The 19,301-nt window shown below is 41.0% G+C and overlaps 4 protein-coding genes across 4 annotated transcripts; all 4 read right to left on the bottom strand.

Moving 5' to 3' along the window:
• Positions 1 to 665: 665 nt before the first annotated feature.
• On the bottom strand, positions 666 to 2,921 carry LOC306699432 (chemerin-like receptor 1). Its single transcript, XM_079164047.1, has 2 exons — positions 2,866 to 2,921; positions 666 to 2,426 (listed from the first exon to the last, which is right to left on the bottom strand). The coding sequence occupies exons 1-2, from the start codon at positions 2,873 to 2,875 to the stop codon at positions 1,327 to 1,329; spliced, it is 1,110 nt and encodes a 369-aa protein (XP_079020173.1). The 5' UTR covers positions 2,876 to 2,921; the 3' UTR covers positions 666 to 1,326.
• Positions 2,922 to 3,505: 584 nt separating this feature from the next.
• Positions 3,506 to 5,770, bottom strand: LOC306699862 (chymotrypsin-like protease CTRL-1). The gene is made up of 7 exons (XM_079164637.1): positions 5,640 to 5,770; positions 5,390 to 5,493; positions 5,216 to 5,295; positions 5,040 to 5,121; positions 4,716 to 4,896; positions 4,418 to 4,548; positions 3,506 to 3,862 (listed from the first exon to the last, which is right to left on the bottom strand). Exons 1-7 carry the CDS (start codon positions 5,689 to 5,691, stop codon positions 3,701 to 3,703), a joined length of 792 nt encoding a protein of 263 aa, XP_079020763.1. The 5' UTR covers positions 5,692 to 5,770; the 3' UTR covers positions 3,506 to 3,700.
• Positions 5,771 to 6,556: 786 nt separating this feature from the next.
• On the bottom strand, positions 6,557 to 11,494 carry hsc70 (heat shock cognate 70). Its single transcript, XM_079164614.1, has 9 exons — positions 11,278 to 11,494; positions 9,663 to 9,867; positions 9,357 to 9,562; positions 8,898 to 9,050; positions 8,270 to 8,825; positions 7,921 to 8,123; positions 7,611 to 7,809; positions 7,069 to 7,301; positions 6,557 to 6,901 (listed from the first exon to the last, which is right to left on the bottom strand). Exons 2-9 carry the CDS (start codon positions 9,865 to 9,867, stop codon positions 6,695 to 6,697), a joined length of 1,962 nt encoding a protein of 653 aa, XP_079020740.1. The 5' UTR covers positions 11,278 to 11,494; the 3' UTR covers positions 6,557 to 6,694.
• An 891-nt stretch (positions 11,495 to 12,385) lies between these two features.
• Positions 12,386 to 18,175, bottom strand: LOC306699854 (TBC1 domain family member 15). Its single transcript, XM_079164626.1, has 10 exons — positions 17,742 to 18,175; positions 16,299 to 16,484; positions 16,037 to 16,155; positions 15,503 to 15,606; positions 14,597 to 14,664; positions 14,314 to 14,460; positions 13,747 to 13,837; positions 13,498 to 13,646; positions 13,253 to 13,394; positions 12,386 to 13,154 (listed from the first exon to the last, which is right to left on the bottom strand). The coding sequence occupies exons 1-10, from the start codon at positions 18,004 to 18,006 to the stop codon at positions 12,986 to 12,988; spliced, it is 1,440 nt and encodes a 479-aa protein (XP_079020752.1). The 5' UTR covers positions 18,007 to 18,175; the 3' UTR covers positions 12,386 to 12,985.
• Positions 18,176 to 19,301: the final 1,126 nt, after the last annotated feature.

Here is a 19,301-nt window from a genome sequence, read left to right as displayed (position 1 = left end):
ATTTTATGACCAATGCATGGAATAAAGCCATTAAATAATCCATTCGAGCAACGGAGTTCTGACAAAAAAGCCTAAATCTAGGCCAGGAGAGAAGGAACTTTTTTTGTTAATACATAAATCAAATCAATAAATGAAAAGGCAAGGGAAATAAACAATGTGGGGCTAGACTGCACATCAGGGAGTTTATTATAGTGATATGTGTAAAATATAGTAGATTATCCCAAAATATGTAGACAAATTATGCTACATTATACCACTGCTGCACACATACCAAATTACACCAAATCAAAACACTGAAGGTAACTCAAACAACACAATAACTCACACATACAAGATGGCTACTCAACTACTCAGTGTCCCTTTAATACAGCTGAAAGCCCCACAAGAGACAGTATTGTGAGACAGTATACAAAAGAGTTTTTTAATGAGATAAGGAACAATATACTATGAATAAGTGCGTCAAACAATTATGGTTCCTGGTGGTATTTTCTTCTTAATTTCCTTGTTTTGAACTAATACTTTTGACTTACGGTGTTTTCAAGTAATCTGAGAGTGGTCTGATTTACAGAGTACGTTCCTGTAAAATAGGTATCGTGTAAGATAAAACACTGTCTGGTGAGTAGTGTGCATTAGTGTATGTCATGGAGAAGGAAGAGAACATCTCATCAAAATTAAGTTTTTATTTACTGTATTGAAATGCGTATAGCTCAATCATTAAAGCTCAGTCTTGTGTGACAGTCTCATGGATGCTGCTATGGACAATTAGCCCTTGAATAACTATGGGTAAATAAGCTGGAGCATCAAAAGCATACAAAGATAAACATACAACTGATCTTTTCATTATATTAATCATAGGCATTTCTATATCTGATGTATTGAAGGTTACAGTTTCATGGTACAAAATACATCATTGTTACAAAAAAATATAACTTGATATTTCCATCTTAAAGCCACAGCGCACCCACACAGGTGTTTTCAATTATTTTGGATGATTAGACCTGAGATATTGGGAGCTGTGTGATGTCATCAAACTGCATGTACTAGTAATAAAAAGGTGAAAGTTGTAACAGGTGCAACATAAGTAACAAGGGACTCAATGAGGATGTTTTATCAACCATAATTGAACACACCTGATTGCGAGTATTAGTCGCTGTAATCCAAACTAAACTCACTGAAATCACACATAGCAAATATAAAAAAATAAAAAAATAATATTCACAGATGTACTGACCGAATCAATTCAACATTTGTAACATGTTTGTGCTCTACTTTTCTCCCTAAGTTTGATGTGGACACATTAGATTTACACGTCCTGTGATGACAGTCCTAATCAGTGCTCCCTGTCTCTCTCTCTCTCTCTCTCTCCACATTGATGACCACTTTGCATTCTTCGAAGTTCAAAGAAGTGGATGTGCCTTTCCTCTCCATGGGTGCAGTAGAGTCAGACTTCCGGGTTACCCGAGAAAAGTGTGACGACAAGCTACGAGAAGACGTAGCTGACAAGTGGTCCTCTGCCAGGGCGCTCTCTAGGGCAAAGCATATGGACTGCTTGATCTTCTTCTGGAATTCATCACACATGAACACATAGAGAATGGGGTTCAAGCAGCTGTTCATAAATGCTAGGCTCACAACCAGAGGACCCCCAATTTGAACAATCTTCCTGAGTTCTGGGTTAGTCTGGACATGTAATTCTATTAAACAAATGATGTGGAAGGGCAGCCAGCAGATGAAGAATGCCACAATGATAGCGAAAATGATTCGGCGAGATCTTTGTTTCCTGGTCCTCTGCATGCGCCCTGAACGAACACCTATGGCCACATAAGAGACCAATATTACCAGGAAAGGGATGAGGAAGCCCATGACAAAGCGAAACATGTAGAGACTCCATTTTTGTTCAAATGTTATGGATTCAGCATAAGCACAGTAAATCTTCCCCCTGTTGACCACAAGCTGCCGAAAGGTGGCATTTGGGGTGCTGCAGACCGCAGCAGTCACCCAGATAACAACGCATATGACCTGGGCTTTGCGAACGGTGCGCTTGTTGTGTGCCCACACCACCACGCAGATCGACAGGCAACGATCCAGACTTATGGCTGTCAGAAGGAAGACACTTGCAAATATGTTGAGTAAACTCACAAAGCTGAAGAGCTTGCACATGAATTGTCCAAGTTGCCATTGGTGCTCCTGAGAGACAGAAATGATCAATACAATCAGGAAGGCTGTAAAGAGGAAGTCAGCCAGAGCCAAGTTGAGAAACCAAACTGAGTTGACTGTTCTCTTCATCCTGCAGCCTGTCACGTAGATGACCACACCGTTGCCCAGAGTCCCAGCCATAAATATCACGCAGTAGAGGACCAGGGACACCATTCTGAAAACCCCATCTACCCCAGCTGGTTTAGGCGCAGTGGGGATGTTAGTGATGTTATCTATTGAACAAAAAAATAAATGTGGAAATACAGACATTAGTATCTTCAACACAATAACAATATGCATTGAGAAACAGATAATTTAATTACTTTTATAATCAGAAAGCGTAAATGATCTGTCTTTATTGACTGTATTTTGGTTAGTAGTTTTTATTATTTTGTGTTAGAATGCTTCCATCCTGGTACATATTCTATAGTAACTCCCACTTTAGTCTTAAGTTGGATGTAGTAGTCATATAGTACTTTGTACTAAATTGCAAGTTAACTTTTCACCCATTGCACAAAGTTGCTGTTGTGCCCAGAAAATATTACCTATTAACTAAAAGATATGGTTTATGCATCCTTATTTCAGATCCGTTTGGTAAGAAATTATATTCGATCACCTTTTCTGTTATGTGCGTAATCTAAAAGCAATGCACTTATATGAAAAGTATCTTACCAGTCAGCATTTTTCTGGTGCAGCGAGAGTCTGTCTTTATTCTAAGTTGATCTCTATCTGGTTCTGCCTTTACTCAAGCTCTCTGTGATTACTCTGTGATTACTCCTCCTTCTCAGTTCAAGCAGCAGCCAATGAAACAGTACTTCTTCTGTTGTCATGATCTTGCAAAAAGGCATCAAGCTAAGGACAGGGAGTGGACAAAATAACAAGAACACCATAGAATGTAATGCAATCCAACAGGACTGTATGATCTGAAAATTACGTGAGCTGAATGAGCATCATTCATTCTCAATAGAAGTTGAAGTCAGCTTTACAAGGGTATTATTTATTGCAAGACTCATTCAACACTCACTCACTCTTATGTTTTATATTTCTTAAATGAAACGGGTTTTTTTTCAAACCCCCGGTGGCTATCTAACTCAAAACCTCTTAAACTGCTTTTCATTTGTTTTTTGTAGCATCTTCGTTGTATGCTACAGAGTCCTGCTTTTCACCTTCCCCCCCCCCCCCCCCCCCCCCAATTACACATACACTTGTCCTACACACACACACACACACACACACACACACTACACACAGACTATGCAAAACCGCATCCTATCAGGCAGACATGAATGTAAAACATGAAAACCAACACTGGTGTTGTTCAAAGTTATATTTTATGTTTCATTTCTCACACATGCACCAAACAAAGCAATATGGTTGCTACCATTCAAAGCCAATAGAAATATTAGCATCCTTGTGACAGCTTATATTGATGCGTAGAATCACTCATTGATCACTGTGATTAGCAGAATGATGCACATCTGCATTGACTATTTTCTTTGTATGCATGTTAGTTGGAAGCGACAGTTTGGTCGATCCAGCTTCGTAGGTAGGACACACGAGCATACACTGCAGGGGTTCGCACGTTGCAGTTCGAGGTACCCCAGGACACGATACCCACAAGGGACCACGCTCCATTGTTCTCACAGACCAGAGGGCCACCAGAGTCCCCCTGAAATGAGACAAATGTGTATCTAAATGGCTTTTAAGAGCATGCATGGGGTACTCTAATAGAATAGAATTGACATTGCTTGACATTAACACATTGAGAAGAGGTTCTGTACAGCTTTATACAGGATGTGGGCTGGTGTTGCGTTACTCTAAAATCAACACAAAAAGAGGAAACAGCTATGAAGCAAGAACATTGTTGAGTGAGAAGATAAAACACTTTTTAGTAACACTAAACACGTGGCGGGCCGACCATGTCATTTTATGTGGCCCTCGAACTTTGGGTTCAATATCGAGCTCAAGGACACTTGAGACATGCAGACAGGATGAGCCCGAGATCGAACCACCAACCTTCCTTCATCATTTGTTAATCATTAACTAATAATGCTTAAGGATGACTTACATTTGTGATACATCAGCAAATAATTTGTCATTTGCAAATGTATAAAATGTCATCATTACTTCATAATGAACAATTGGTTTATAACCAACTTGAAGCTTATTGTTGTTTTGAAGAATAAAAAAAAAACTGCATTTCAGGCGTTGAAATAGTTGTTACCTGACAGGAGGACACTCCAGAAGCACCAGCACAGATCATGGCATCACTGATTCTGTTGTAACCCCAGTACTGCTTGCACTGAGTAGGGGTGAGCAGAGGCAGGGCAGTCTGCTGGAGGTAGCGGGGGCTTGCTGAGAACGGAGAAGAAATGGAAGTGAGGCAATAGCTGCATAAATACATATTTGACATTGTACGGTGGATATTCAGCAGTGCCTTTATAGTTTTCCTTTGTGGAAATGGAACATCTGTTTGTGTATTTACCCCGTGTGTAAGACTTATAAAGTAATCGGTCACTGACATGTTTGGCCGGTCTTGCCCCACCCAGTGGTGACACATGTGGTTCCAGAGGGGATGTTGGTGCTGGAGGAGGCCAGGCACACAGGAGACACACGGGATGTCATCTGCGCCGGTGACGACAGCTTCAGGAGGGTGATGTCATTGTTGAAGTTCTGGGCGTTGTAGTACGGGTGAGTGATGGCCTGGATGGAGACGTGAGCATATATCATTAGCAAATATAATGTAATTTTGTAATGACAAATCTACCCAGGAAATGTCTAATTAAATTTAAGAATTACATTTTTTTGAAGTAGAAGAAAGCTTGTATGTGCATGGCGTTGCTTACCCTGGAAATTGTCTTGACCTGAATTTGCTCACTATTGCTCTGACGATCATGTTCTCCCAGGATAACACGGTGGCTTCTAGTACTGGTGGGAACAAAAACAGACAGAGGAGAGATCACAGAGATGGCAATGTTGGGCTTTTGCTCATGTGGATGTGGGACAACTCAGCATTACTTACGACACACGGCAGTGAGCGGCAGTGACAACCCAGTACTGGCTGATCAGGGATCCTCCACAGAAGTGGAATCCACGACCATCCTAGAAGTGAGAACATGCATATTCTTAATGAGATTTTCTGAATTACACAAGGGGTTGAGATTGTAGCGATTGGAAGGTGCATAACTTAGGCTACCTGAAGAGAAACCTGCCAAGGCCAGGACCCAGACGCAGCATTCTGCCCATTTACAATCTTGTTGTATCCACTCACTTGGGGCTTGATAGCAGGTACTCCACACCCTGAGGCCAAATCACACAATTGAAAATGTATCTGCATGTCCCACAACAGGGCATATGTACCAGGAATACTGTGCATTGTTTTATTTACAATCTAATCGAAATGTTCTACGGATAATGCATCTGTTGGTAAACCGCCAGTCACTCACCCAGTGCAGAGACCACAAGAGCAAAACAACTGACAAGCAAGAACATGGCCATGTCTCAATCGTGATACACTTCCCTGTGTGTCACTCGTGTGGGAAACTGGCTTTTATATGTGTCTCACACACAATTGACCCTGAGTTCCATGTGGAGCTCTCCATACTGCAGGCAGCCCCCCCCACCACACAAACACACACACCTCACACAAACACACACACACACACACACACAGCTACACACACACACCAATGACTGTGATAGGCCTGGGAGAAGAACATCTGGTGATAAGCACACAAGATGACTTATAACTGTAATACTTAGTCTTATGCTTGTGTTTGTCCTGTTAGCTTTTGGCAAACAAATAGTTGCGTAATCATTCCATTGGTAAGAAGAACACTGCCCCTTGTTATTACTCTGAAAAGAAAAAAAAGTTACATTTTGCAATCCATGCATTCTTCAATTAATGTTTAGGAAAAGCTGTATAAGCCCTTGCTTTCACACCTCCCTCATCAGCGGAAAGAAGATTGTTTTGCAAGATATTCTTCACTCTAAAACCACCTTTTTTATCGCACCTTTTTATGTTCCTTCCTGTGTGTAAGCTATACAAAAAACTTTTGTGATTCTGTTCACAGTTACCAGTTTTATCAAAAGTGAATACCTAGTTTATGCACTAATGAATATACTGTGTATGAGTTATTCAGAAATGTAATGGTATTAAAAGACATAAATTCCCAAGAAACAAACAGTACACTATGCCAACTAGCATCTCATTGGTGATCTTTATTGAATTAAATACTTCATGCAAATCATCATTGGTGACAGAAATAATGAAGACAACAAACAGCCTCTGAGTATGTCTTATGTGACTGATTATTTGAAATGCCTGTCAATTTTAGTTGCTTAAAACTGTTAAGTTTATGAACAAACATGACAGCAACAATTAAAATCAAAATAAGTCTGTGATCTCATTTTTATTGGATATGTATTATGGCTAAGTAAATAGTTGTGAGGCAGTAAGTGTATGTTGGGATCTGAGATGAAGACACTGTCAGCATAGTTTTCAGTCGACTTCCTCGATAGTTGGGCCAGAGGAAGAGCCGCCTCCAGCTCCACCAGGGAAACCACCGGGCATCCCTCCTGGCATCCCTCCTGGCATACCTCCTGGCATCCCTCCTGGCATACCTCCCTGGTATAGTTTGGAGATGATGGGGTTGCACACCTTCTCCAGTTCCTTCTGCTGGTGTTCGTACTCGTCCTTCTCTGCCATCTGGGTAACAGAAAGCACAAAGAATGCATTGTCACAAAAAACTGGGTGGGTTGTTAATATATTGTTGTCTATTTAATGAAAATAATGTGAAAGGGACATTGGGGATTTGCTTCACGAGGAACCTTGCCTCTTATCAAGACTCATAGTTCAGTCAACAGTGTTTTTACCTGGTTCCTGTCCAGCCAGGCAATGGTTTCGTTGCACTTGTCTACGATGGACTTTTTGTCCTCAGGGCTGATCTTGTCTTGGAGCTTCTCGTCCTCCACAGTGCTCTTCATGTTGAAGGCCAGAGACTCAAGGGAGTTCTTGGCTGTGACCTTCTCTCTCTGGACCTCGTCCTCAGCCCTGAACTGCTCCGCCTCCTGCACCATCTGCTCAATGTCCTCCTTGCTCAACCGCCCTATGAAATAAATTAATTACGAAGCTGTGTACCTTCCGTGCAATATTTGTATATTTTCTATGTTCATGTGTAGCAATTCAGAATCAGAATCAGTTTTATTGGCCATGTATGTGTACGCATATATGGAATTGGACTCTGGTTTGCACATTGCTCTTAACGTACATACATGGAATATGCAAATAAACAAGAAAAATATAAAGGACAGAAAAGACAACAAAGTAGAACAAAGAAACATAAATATTGAACTACTATTCTTCAGCTGTGCTACATCAGCTTCTGATTTAATACGTATTTAACATGGTTCCCTACCTTTATCATTCGTGATGGTGATCTTGTTCTCCTTTCCAGTGCTTTTGTCCACTGCAGACACATTGAGAATGCCATTGGCATCAATGTCAAAGGTCACCTCAATCTGAGGGACACCTCTGGGAGCAGGTGGAATACCGATCAGCTCAAACTTGCCCAGGCTGTTATTGTCCTTGGTCATGGCTCTCTCACCTTCATAAACCTGAAAACAGTTACTCAACTTACATTTTTTTGCATCAACATACACTTTCAGGAGTACTTGTAATACACTGGGAGAGCAATGGAGAGCAAACTGTTATTTGTCTAGAACTACCTGAATAAGCACCCCAGGTTGGTTTTCTGAATAGGTGGTAAAGGTCTGTGTTTGCTTGGTAGGAATGGTGGTGTTCCTTTTGATAAGGACAGTCATTACTCCTCCAGCAGTTTCAATTCCCAGGGACAGGGGCGTGACATCCAGCAGGAGCAGGTCTTGTACATTCTCAGACTTATCACCAGCCAAGATGGCTGCCTGCACAGCTGTGAACAGTTTCAAAATGGTGAAACTAATGCCATAACAACAGGAATGCTTCAATATAAACCACTTAATCATGGTAGAACAACAGTGTTTATACTCAATATGACCACAAAATGAATATAAACCTAAATGCTGTAGAGAGACCCACCTGCACCATAGGCCACTGCCTCATCAGGGTTGATGCTCTTATTGAGGTCACGGCCATTAAATAAGTCCTGCAGCAGCTTTTGAATCTTGGGGATACGTGTGGAGCCACCCACCAGGACAATGTCATGGATCTGGCCCTTGTCCATCTTGGCATCTCTCAAGGCCTTCTCCACAGGCTCGAGGGTCCCACGGAACAGGTCTGCATTGAGCTCTTCAAAACGGGCTCTGGTGATGGAAGTGTAGAAATCTACTCCTTCGTAGAGGGAATCGATCTCAATGCTGGCCTGAGTGCTGCTGGAGAGGGTGCGCTTGGCACGCTCGCAGGCTGTGCGTAGACGACGCACAGCTCGCTTGTTGTTGTTGATTTCTTTTTTGAACTTGCGCTTGAACTCAGCTATGAAGTGGTTAACCATGCGGTTGTCAAAGTCCTCACCCCCCAAGTGAGTGTCCCCAGCTGTGGCCTTGACCTCAAAGATGCCATCCTCAATAGTCAGGATTGACACATCAAAAGTACCACCTCCAAGGTCAAAGATAAGGACATTACGTTCACCGCCAACCTAAAATAAATAGTAAGGATTACTAATAGGAACATAGAAGATGTTAATGTTTGTATTTTGTTAGTAAGTTACCTTTTTGTCCAGGCCATAAGCAATGGCTGCAGCAGTGGGCTCATTGATGATGCGCAGCACATTAAGCCCAGCGATGGTTCCAGCATCTTTGGTGGCTTGACGCTGGGAGTCATTGAAGTAGGCAGGAACTGTGACAACTGCATTGGTGACAGGCTGGGAAGACAGTGAGACCTTGAGTCAATAAATATAATTTGTGTTCAAACTATTCTACTTTTTTAAAATCTGTCACCTCATTGCAAACATGAACAAGGCACTAATAGAGACTTTTTCTCACAATGTGTTTTGAGGCAGAGGAAGTGCTTGCTATGATTCTGAGGTCTTGCATTTGAGATTCTGGTGTAACAGTTATAAATACTAAGTACTTTTCCTTGACAGTTACAGCTTGTCACTGACACCTTTTTAAAACCGAACTACCCTTGGTCATTTTGAGCATAGGATTGTTCTCTTATTGTCATCTACCTTGCCGAGATAAGCTTCAGAGATCTCCTTCATCTTGGTGAGGACCATCGAGGACACCTCCTCAGGGTAGAAGGTCTTTATCTCACCCTTGTATTCAACCTCCACCTTGGGTTTGGTTGAATCATTCACAACCTTGAAGGGCCAGTACTTCATGTCTGACTGCACCACAGGATCGTCAAACTTACGACCGATCAGACGCTTAGCATCTGAAGAAGATTTAAGAGAAAAAACAAGACACTGTAAGTCACATGTTATTTTGGATCACTGTTTCTGAGCCTGTGGCCTTTTGGGTGTTGCAGTCCTCACCAAATACAGTGTTGGTTGGGTTCATGGCCACCTGATTCTTGGCAGCATCTCCAATCAGTCTCTCAGAGTCTGTGAAGGCCACATAGCTGGGCGTGGTCCTGTTTCCTTGGTCATTGGCAATGATTTCCACTTTGCCATGCTGGAAGATGCCCACGCAGGAATATGTGGTTCCCAGATCAATGCCTACTGCTGGTCCTTTAGACATCTTACATAAAAGACGCAAGATGAAATACATATGTTAGTGATTGCAGCCCTTTGTGTTATGGACAGTAATCCCAGATTAGTTGTTTGAAGTGTTCATCATAACTGAATAAAGTTTTTATAATAATATTTTGATGTTTATGAGAGTCATTGTTTTGTCCTTGTACTTGTGTTTCCTTGCAGTATTATTCAAGCAATGTGTACACACCTGTATACTCCACCCATGTATACCCACTGTGGGTGTATCAAAGATATGCCTGGCCCTGTTACATAAGTCTGTGCAAGGTGCAAGGCCACATGAGGCTCAGTTGGTGGAGTGGTGGAGGAGCATCCATGGCGTAGTTGCCATAAACCACCTCCTGACACTTGAGAGCAAACGATTGGTGGATGTTACACTGCCCTTTAATTCCCTCTCCACACTGTTTCACTCTCCGCTCCTCCCTCAGTAACATTCAAGCTGGTGAAATGTGATGTACTGATCCTGGAATAGTGATCAGTGTGTCTATGTTCCGACAGCTGGCTCCAAATAGCTTACCATTACTATAATAAGCATCAGCGTATGGCAATGAATGGAAGGGGGCTAAAAATGAACAGATCATTTATCAGTGACTATAGTAGGCAAGACTGGTTCCCATTAAATCAGATAGAACCACAGCTTTGAGGTGCAGTACCTTGTGTTTGATTAGTGAAAAACTCAGCAAAAGCTTCCTGTTGCCACCGTTCAGCAGACTGAAGCAGGATATTAAACCTTTTTAGAATTAATATTACACCAAATAACAAGAACAAAACTGACTTATTTAAGTTTAAAGATCTTTAGATTATCTTTCTTTCCTCTGCATGCTTAACGGGTGACAGTTGAACCCTGTTCCCTTTAATTTCACAGAGCTATTTCGGACTATTGAATTCACTTGTTATCCAGTTGTGTAACATAGAGCAGGAAATGCTGACATGCTAAATGCCGACAGCGTTGCTTCACTGCCCGTCCTACGCCTAATTCTTAAAAACTTCATGTGCAGTACAAAAAAAAATATTTTGTAACATGAATATGACAGCACTGTGGCCTGTGGCAAAGTGATGCACACATGGAGGCGGTTTATATTAGATTCTGTCTTAGCCATTTGGTAGAGTTAATGCTATTCAGCGTCCTTTGGTTGAAGCAATCCTGAAGATCCAACTTACACTGTTGGGAAATGGAAACAAATAATCCCAAAAGACATTTTTGTTTACTGGACAGTCACTCAACTGTGTGGTTCATCTTACAGATTCTGCTTCAACTTGTCATGCTACTGTTTGACAAAAAACATGCAAGCCTATTATTTGGGAAAACCTCTCAAGTTGGAACATTAAGCTTTCAAAGCAGCAAGCAAGACGGACTATGAAGCCAGGCTGAGTGCAATGCTACTTAAGGGGTTACCTTGTGCTGTCAGATGTTCAAGGCTTGAGAGTTTACTGAGTTTTCGCCTAGCACACAACCCTCCTGAGTTTAAAGAATCTCCTGAATCTTTAATGAAACTCTGGCACATGAATTTCCTTCCAGATTAAGAAAGTTCTGTTTTATCTTGTCTTATCCTATCCAGAACTCCTTTCCCTCTCCTGGCGGGCGGACCAAAAGGACGAGTGTCTCTGCTCCCCAGTGTATATAGAGCACTGTGCATGCAGGGAGAGCCCATCAGGGTGTCAGGTGACTCCACCAAGGAAAGTTCTAGATCCATGTGTCAGCTCATTGGATTTGGACTGGATTTCCTTGAAAGAAAGCTTGCTGTCGTTACATCTGTAACCCTCTCCTAGTTGAGCAAAACAAACTAACAAGTTAAATACAAAATTGATCACTACACAGTGTTACATTTCTCAAAAGCGTTTTTAACCATTATGAACATCTCTGGATAGTCTAAAACTTCTGGAATAATATAGACAATCAATGTGATGTGCCCTTCGTCTAAAACAGATGTTTAAGGGCATCAAAACTCTGCCAGATGTTAAAAACATTTGCATTTTAGAACCTGAAATAGATCGATCACAGTATTTGTGAGGGGCTGTGGCTGAGGAATTTAGAGCAGGTAGTCCATTAATCACAGGGTTGGAAGTTTGATCCCCAGCTCTTCCGGTTCACACTCCACTTGATGTGTCCTTGAGCAACACAGTGAACCATGCTCTGCTGCTGTTGATGGTGTGTGCACGGGTAAATTACAGGCAAAAATTGGGAAAAAAAGCTTTGTATGTTAATGCATGTATGATAGTAAATGTAGTCCATCCACATGGACTAAACTACAATATATACACTGTATAGATGAATATAATAACTGTGGTGACAAAAACTCATGTACATTCATATGTGTCTGTATTTCTATACTTTTTCTTATCCCAGTTAATGTATTACTTGCAGTTGGTTAGTAATATGAGGGTTTTTTCATTCAGAGCATGAATTAAAATGATTAGTTTTCACACTGCTGACTTCCTGTTTTATGTAAGGTAAATAAGCAAACTGAACATGGATATTGCAAACACCACATAGTAAACAATCATCAGCAAGTTTATTGAGGTATCATTTTTGGGTTATTTATATAGTGTACATGTTTCATTCTCAGTTTAAAAGACAGTAGTGCAGTCATTTTCCTTCCCCCTACTACATGGTCCCTCTGCCAGAGTGCAAAAACTGGATGTCTATTCTTGTTACATAGGCCTCTCTGACACAGAGACCATCTGGCATTAAATATAACTGCAGTTCGTTACAAACACCACCTGTTGCGACACACCAGATCTTAGTTTTCACACACGCCTGTTGAGTAGTTGTTTTCTTCATGCAGTCAAATATTGCATCACCCGGAAAAAAAATCCTCTATCGCTAAGATATTGAGCTTAAGCTTTATATTATAATTGCAGTTAAGGAGAGCAACCAAAATAACTCACAGTTGGTGTGGGTCAACTGTCATACAATAAATACTGTACATTTATAATAAACAGCAGTAACAGATCCAACTTAAGGTAAGCAGCCATCAGTGTGTTTCCCTCAGAAATAAAAACAACAAATGTGCCATCAAAACTCTAAATAGGGATTATATGTCCCTTGTTACAAATTACAGTTTCATAAGAGACTTTGACATCCGGTATTTAAATAGTAGCTTTCACCTTAAAACAAGTAAACTACGGATTTGATAAAGAAAGTCCTCTTCTTTGCTGTTGTCCGTTTTACAGCACTCATTCATATAGTCCCGAGCACAGCGCTTGCAGTAGTTGTACAAATGGTGCTCTGCTTTCTTTAGCGTGCTGTTCAGTTCCAGTGTTCCCTGAAGGCTGCACAAAAAGGCAAATGTTTAACCAACACATTCATTATCAAAAACACAATCCGTTTTTATGTGATGGGACTTTTATGTCTTAGCATACGGACAAACCTGCTAGTAAACTGGATAAGTTGTACTTCATCACGGCAGCGCAGCAGAGACTCTCTGTTCTCTAACAGGATGGCTGCACAGATGAAGAGCTCAAAGGTGAAGTCAGTGTTGATGGCCTGCAGCTCTGACTTTGAATTGTCCTCTGCAGAGACACATCGCTGCATTAAAGTCAGACATTTAATAGAGGCAGCTATCCCTCCACATTCAGCCTTGTTTATTTTACCAACTTCAGTTCTTTGTTTTACCTGTGCCGCATTTTCGTGCAAGCCTTTCCTTATAACGGGCTCGGTCTACTTGCTGGGAGATAAGCTCCAGGTGGTCACAACTCAGGATCTCGAACAAACGTAATGCGTCACTGTGTTCAAACTCCCTCTGGAAACCCAGCAGCAGCCACCTAAAAAGGACACACAACAGAAATGTGCATGTGGAACAATAACACAAATAATCCCATAGTCAGACATAGAGAATAGTGGCAAAGATCTGTGTGGATATACCTGTGGCAGAAGGTGAAGCTCTCCATGCTGTCTGTGACCAAATGAGCATAAAGCTGAGGGTCCAGTTCCTTCAGCAGGGCTGCCTCCAACTCTAAAAGAGATTTTAAAAAAACAACTCTTTCATATTCTTCAACTGCAGAATCTAAACTCATAGACTGTACTTTCTTGCAGTGTAATCTGTAGTAAAACAGTCAAATCTGTTTTGGACAGATTTTATTTTATTTCTAATGCCTTTTTCTCTAGTTTATGTACATGTTTTTAGGATTTTGTTCATATTTTATACGTTGTTTTTTTTTCTGAATTAAGCATCAAACTTCTACTGATTAGAAAAATAAAAACTTTCAGAAAACTGTACATTCTTTAACAGCCTAATACACAATACACTTAAATATAAAATGGGACAGTTGATGGCATGTACTGGAATTATTGTTTTCAACATCCTTGTTTTACCACTAGAGGTCCCAAATCTTTTTAGCAATTGCATTCAGGAAGAATTTTACAACATATATATCTTGGAAACATAGCATTTATTATCCATTAAGTTCATCTTCTTGTTGATTATCTGACCTATTTTCCTGTGCAGACCATCAGCCCTGAAGTCCTTGGAGAACTTCTCCATGTAGCAGGAGAAACTCCAATAAGCGTCAACCTCAGAGTTGAGAACCTCCAGGAACCGGCTGCACAGGTCATTCATTCCTTGGGCATAACTGACCTCTGGATCAACAATCGAGAGAAGTGATGCACAAACAACCAACAGTTAGTGTCTTTAACGGGGCAACACACAGACTCTAATGCTGCCTGATGTTGTCAGTGTTAATAAACCTGAGGTGGGCTCATTCTTGCTGATTACCTGGATGAAAAGCAGCATAAGTGATGAGGATATCTCGCAAAACCAAGAGGTTGGCTGAACCTTCACCCCTGCAGAAACAGAAGTCAGCAGAAACTGTTTTCATGTGCACTACATTGAGTTGGCAGAGTTGAGTTGGTCTCCATAGTTATGGAAATAATCCACAGAAACATTGGATATGACGATAGTTGCTTCCTCACATTCATAAGACAGGAATCCTTTTCGATAAATAACATACTAGTAATACTAATACTATAAATGACAGCTTTCATGAGCTTTCAAAACCACCATTTAAAATGAAGCTATAATCTATTATTTCAGCATCGTACCAAAATGCTGGTATTTTAGAGAAGCAGTCACAGTGGATCTGCAGCCCTCGGGGGCAAGAGACTAAATATCTTTGTAGCTACCAAATTAAATTTGGTCTTTTTACTTTCCCCAGTGTTGATCTAAATGAAACAACTCACAGCTCACTAGACTTAAAGTCTTTCTTTTAACAGGTAGATAATGCTGATCGCCTATAAAATGTTATTTGTACATTTTAAGATTCAAGATTTACAGCATAAACCAGGAGAAAACAAAGCATGTACGACCTGTGTAACTAAGTGCTGTGCATAAGATGTCAGGATTCCTTGTTTTTCATCATTATTAAAAAGTGATGTGGCCTTCAGAGTTAATTGTGTCTTACAACAATAAATCAAATCTGACTTACCACAGTATATTGCTTTTTGTTATCCTTTCCAGGTCAACTGAGGTGAGCAGAAAGTGAATGATCCCTTTTTAGCTGCTTAAACTAAATGTCTGGATGTTTATTCCCACAAACTTCAGGTCAAGGGTCAGCAATCACATCCAACACACTATCTTTTGACACATAGTTAAAAAACACAACAATGGCTGACAATCACTCACTGATAATAGCTCAGGTCTCTGTTAGTTCTTGCCACATCCTTGTCGATAATCCGTGTGGCTTCCCGCAGTTCCTCTTGGTCAAACGTGACTCGCTCAAACAATATCTGGTAACAGCAAGGAAACGCAGAAACAAATATGTTGATTGTCTGCGTGAACTGCTTTAGAGGAGTCCATGCATTTGAGCACGTTTAGTCTCGTTCTTGCACTCAAAATGGGAATAGTATTGTAAACTTGTGTCAGCTCATTATGCACAAATCTATCAGTTGTTCCTGAGTGCACACACTCCACATACAGAAGTGCCTTATACTTGCGGGTACATTATATCCTGTTGTGTAATTTCCCTAAATATACTTCACTCCTCACACTTTAAACACGTAATCTCTTCTATCAAACAAAGACAAAGTAAACACATTTAATGGAACTACAGACGCAGAAGTGTATTGAATAGAAAAACAGAATTACATCTAAAATAAAAAATATAACATTGAAAAAGAAAGATAACAATTATACTACCACATATTTAACTGATCTAACCTGTGCCTGAAGCTCCAAGAAAGCCAGTCTGTCCCTGACCTCCTCAGACTGGTCCTGGGTATGTTGCTGGGCCAGTGCCTGCCTCTGGTCAAAGTACCTGACTGCTGCCACCAACTCAGCTGGAATGAAGACAGGATCATGTGGTCATAGATGTTTTAACAAAAGAAAAAGTAGCGCAGGGAAAGTGGAAGAACAAGGACGAAAGGTTGACACACTCGAGAGCCGTATGACTCTTCATTGCGATGCATGTTTGGGCTTTTACCGTCAGTGCCGTTAAGGTGCATCCGCACGGCCAAAGGAAGGAACTGCTGCCACTTTCTCTTCATGACCCGGTAACGTACCACCATCTGCTCCTGCAGCAGAGAGCGCTCTAAAGTTGACGAGCAGCAAGGGTACATCCCAAACAAGAAGCTCCACACCAGACCACGCTCAGAGGGACACACGCCACCTGGACAGGGATTGAAACCCTTTTGATCATTTAAAGTGGTCAATATAACTGACTCACCAGTGTTTTCCAGCCAAAAGGTAATTTGAGCTTCAGTCAAACCAATCTCCATCAGAGGAAATTAGGTGTGAAATGAGGGAATCCTTAAGAAACAGTCGCCAATCCAAAATGTTATGAACTTTACCCTGCTTTCATCGGGATTTGAGACAAGGATTTCAGATGTCTTATGTAATGTTTCACTCTGCAGGTTCTTTAATCTTTGGTTTCCATGTTTGTAGGGATGGAATGTGCATAAAGGTCAAAAGGCCTAAGAAAAAGAAGAGGGGGGGGGGTTTCCACATTCCTGCTCATAGATGATAGATTCAAAGTGATGTTTTAACCCATTAGAGCTCTTATGTGTAGATGTCTACCATCCTGTGCCTGGTACAAATCAACATTACAAGATAGTGCCAGGACCAGTTGAGTGGCAATCTAAGGACTGTGTTGGGGCTGGTTTAAGATATTTTATGCACTGGAGCCACACATTCAAATCCTCATTTCTTAGCTTCACACACTTCAGTGGATGTTTTAGTCTGGCTGGTGAATCTCATGTGATTTCATTCTGCTTCTTAGAAATCATACCAGCCGTCTAAATGGCATCTGTGGCTTTATCACAGAAGTCACGTTGTAGTTCTTTGCTGGAGGGGGTCAGATGTACAATGCAATGTTACATTGTAGAGAATAGTTTGACTGTGGCTCAGCTAATGTCTTGAAGCAAAGTATCACTTGACTTCCTCTCCTCTTTGTCTGTATGAACAGTCACTGATGCATCTACATTCATTGATGCGTGGACACATCTGATAATAAGAATCCCTGTTGAAGAATTTACTGCAGCAGCACAATACTGCATGTGAAGACAGTTACATTTTTCTAGACACTAAAGCCACATGTTGATTATTATTTTAGTATTATTTTAGGCTTTGTTCAGAATTATATTGGGCCTCATGACTCGTGTTCAGGGTGAAAACCCATATACATTATTATACAATTATACAACTGCATGCAACGCACTTCCATCTCATACCATACTTATACAGATATGTGCAAATAATATTTCAAACATGAATTTCACTGGATTAGCAAAGATTTTAATGGGATTATTAAATAACCCTGTTTAACCTGTTGTAACCTCAGAATAATTAGCTTCTCCTGCATTAAATTCAAAGTGAGCCACGTAATACTGAATTACTACTGAATTGTTGAATAGATGGATAGATCTACCGTTTTTGAAAATATGCATCCTCAGCCGTGACTCGTCGACCCTCCCCTCGGCGTCCATGACTCCAGGTAAGGTGAGACGTGCGACGGACTGAGCAGGAGCGCTGACCGCTGCTACTTTCCTCTGGAAGCTGACACCGGATTGGTGACTATCCGGGGAGCTTGTCTCATCTCCGGCTGTCGGCCGCGGACTCCCGTGATTCGAGTCTTCCATCGGTGCCTGCAGTAGTCGCGATCCCACCACGAACAGGTGAAGCAGCGTCCTCATGCAGACCGCTGCTCACTAAACAACTTCCCAGAAACCCATCGAGGAGCTGAAACCAACCGGGACTGACTTCCGCCTACAGGAATTAGACCCGTTCAAGATCGCAAAAAATGGTTGAATGACTTTCAGTAAACCATTTTCAGCCCCGTTGGGTCTCATTCGGCCATCCGGGAGTCATATGACTGCACCTTGAGATCCGAGTTTGGCCCACATTCCAGGTGGCCTCCAGCGCCAAAGTTCACATTGCAATTTGCGAGCATGTCTCACTCCACCTAGTGGTTTCATTTAACAGCATCAAGCACACAGTTTTATCCCATCAGTAGCCCGAACTGGTGAACCAAAACACAACACGCAATTCTCTTTTGTGGTGTAGTAGCCTATTCTTTAATCAAGCTTGATTCGAGTAACATGTTAATATGAGACCTACATGCTACAGTTTGTTGGCCTGCTTTTGCTAATGAAACTAAACAATAAAACCAGGAATACTGGTTAAAAAGTTGTTAAATGGATCTCCTAAATTAACTGTGGGGTAGAACATCACAGATCTATATGGGAAATGAGCAACAGAAAGGGTCAAATAAATAATTTACCAGTCGGCCATGTCCTTCTGAATCCAAAATGAAGGTCTTATGATATAAGGTGTCATAAAACAAAACACCTTTGATCAATATCAAAGCTAAAATTGACTTCACTGAGTTATTGATGTATGATCCTGTTGCAACTACCAAAATGTATTCCTTAATCCATAATCTTAACGGGTATAAGAGTAGTATTATCCTCAGTTGCAGGAAACATATTAAAAACACTCTGTGAAGAGCTTTGGAAGATATAGGCTAGCATTTATTCATGTCTATCTTTTACCATTACTGGCATTGTGTACATTGAAAGGGTTATTGATCTCTGTATGGAAGTGATGGGGACAAAATCAGAATCCAGAGTCAATGCATTCTAAAGTTCAGCTGAAGCTGATATGAGGCTTTCGACGAATCCAGTTGGTATCTGTCTTTTTAGAATGAAACTCCTCCTCTGTGCTTCCATGGCCTTGTGCTTCTGCAGCAGAGGGTTAGTAACACAAAGAGGGAATTTGGTGCAAAAATATTGTAACTTTGAAAGTTAAATTGATTTGCCTCACTTAGAGACATGTCAGACAGCTTGAGCCTGCTGACTGCTTAGTGACCTTTGTGGCCAGCAGGAGGAACAATTACAGCAACCAATAACACATCAATGTACATGTCGGCATGTCATTATTAGATTAGCTTTTAAAAAAATGTGAACCTATCCTTTAATTTAGATACAAA

The sequence above is a fragment of the Pholis gunnellus genome, assembly GCF_910591455.1.
Source record: "Pholis gunnellus genome assembly, chromosome: 8".
NCBI lineage: Eukaryota > Metazoa > Chordata > Actinopteri > Perciformes > Pholidae > Pholis > Pholis gunnellus.
The sequence above is the reverse complement of the archived record's forward strand: the minus strand, read 5'-3'. Positions and strand labels throughout refer to the sequence as shown.

Bases quoted from the DNA above. Each gene is read 5' to 3' on its own strand.
- LOC306699862 (XM_079164637.1), bottom strand. From the start codon at position 5,691: ATGGCCATGTTCTTGCTTGTCAGTTGTTTTGCTCTTGTGGTCTCTGCA. The intron at 5,494-5,639 runs GTGAGTGACTGG...ATTTGGCCTCAG, and splicing joins TCTTGTGGTCTCTGCACTGG to GGTGTGGAGTACCTGCTATC. The intron at 4,897-5,039 runs GTAAGCAACGCC...GTCTCCATCCAG, and splicing joins AGGTCAAGACAATTTCCAGG to GCCATCACTCACCCGTACTA.
- LOC306699854 (XM_079164626.1), bottom strand. From the start codon at position 18,006: ATGAGGACGCTGCTTCACCTGTTCGTGGTGGGATCGCGACTACTGCAG. The intron at 14,665-15,502 runs GTGAGTGATTGT...CTGTTTCTGCAG, and splicing joins AGAGACCTGAGCTATTATCA to GGGTGAAGGTTCAGCCAACC. The intron at 13,155-13,252 runs GTTTGTCCGTAT...CTTTTTGTGCAG, and splicing joins CTTATCCAGTTTACTAGCAG to CCTTCAGGGAACACTGGAAC.
- hsc70 (XM_079164614.1), bottom strand. From the start codon at position 9,867: ATGTCTAAAGGACCAGCAGTAGGCATTGATCTGGGAACCACATATTCC. The intron at 9,563-9,662 runs GTGAGGACTGCA...AATCTTCTTCAG, and splicing joins CCCAACCAACACTGTATTTG to ATGCTAAGCGTCTGATCGGT. The intron at 7,302-7,610 runs GTAGGGAACCAT...TTTATTTCATAG, and splicing joins CACCATCACGAATGATAAAG to GGCGGTTGAGCAAGGAGGAC.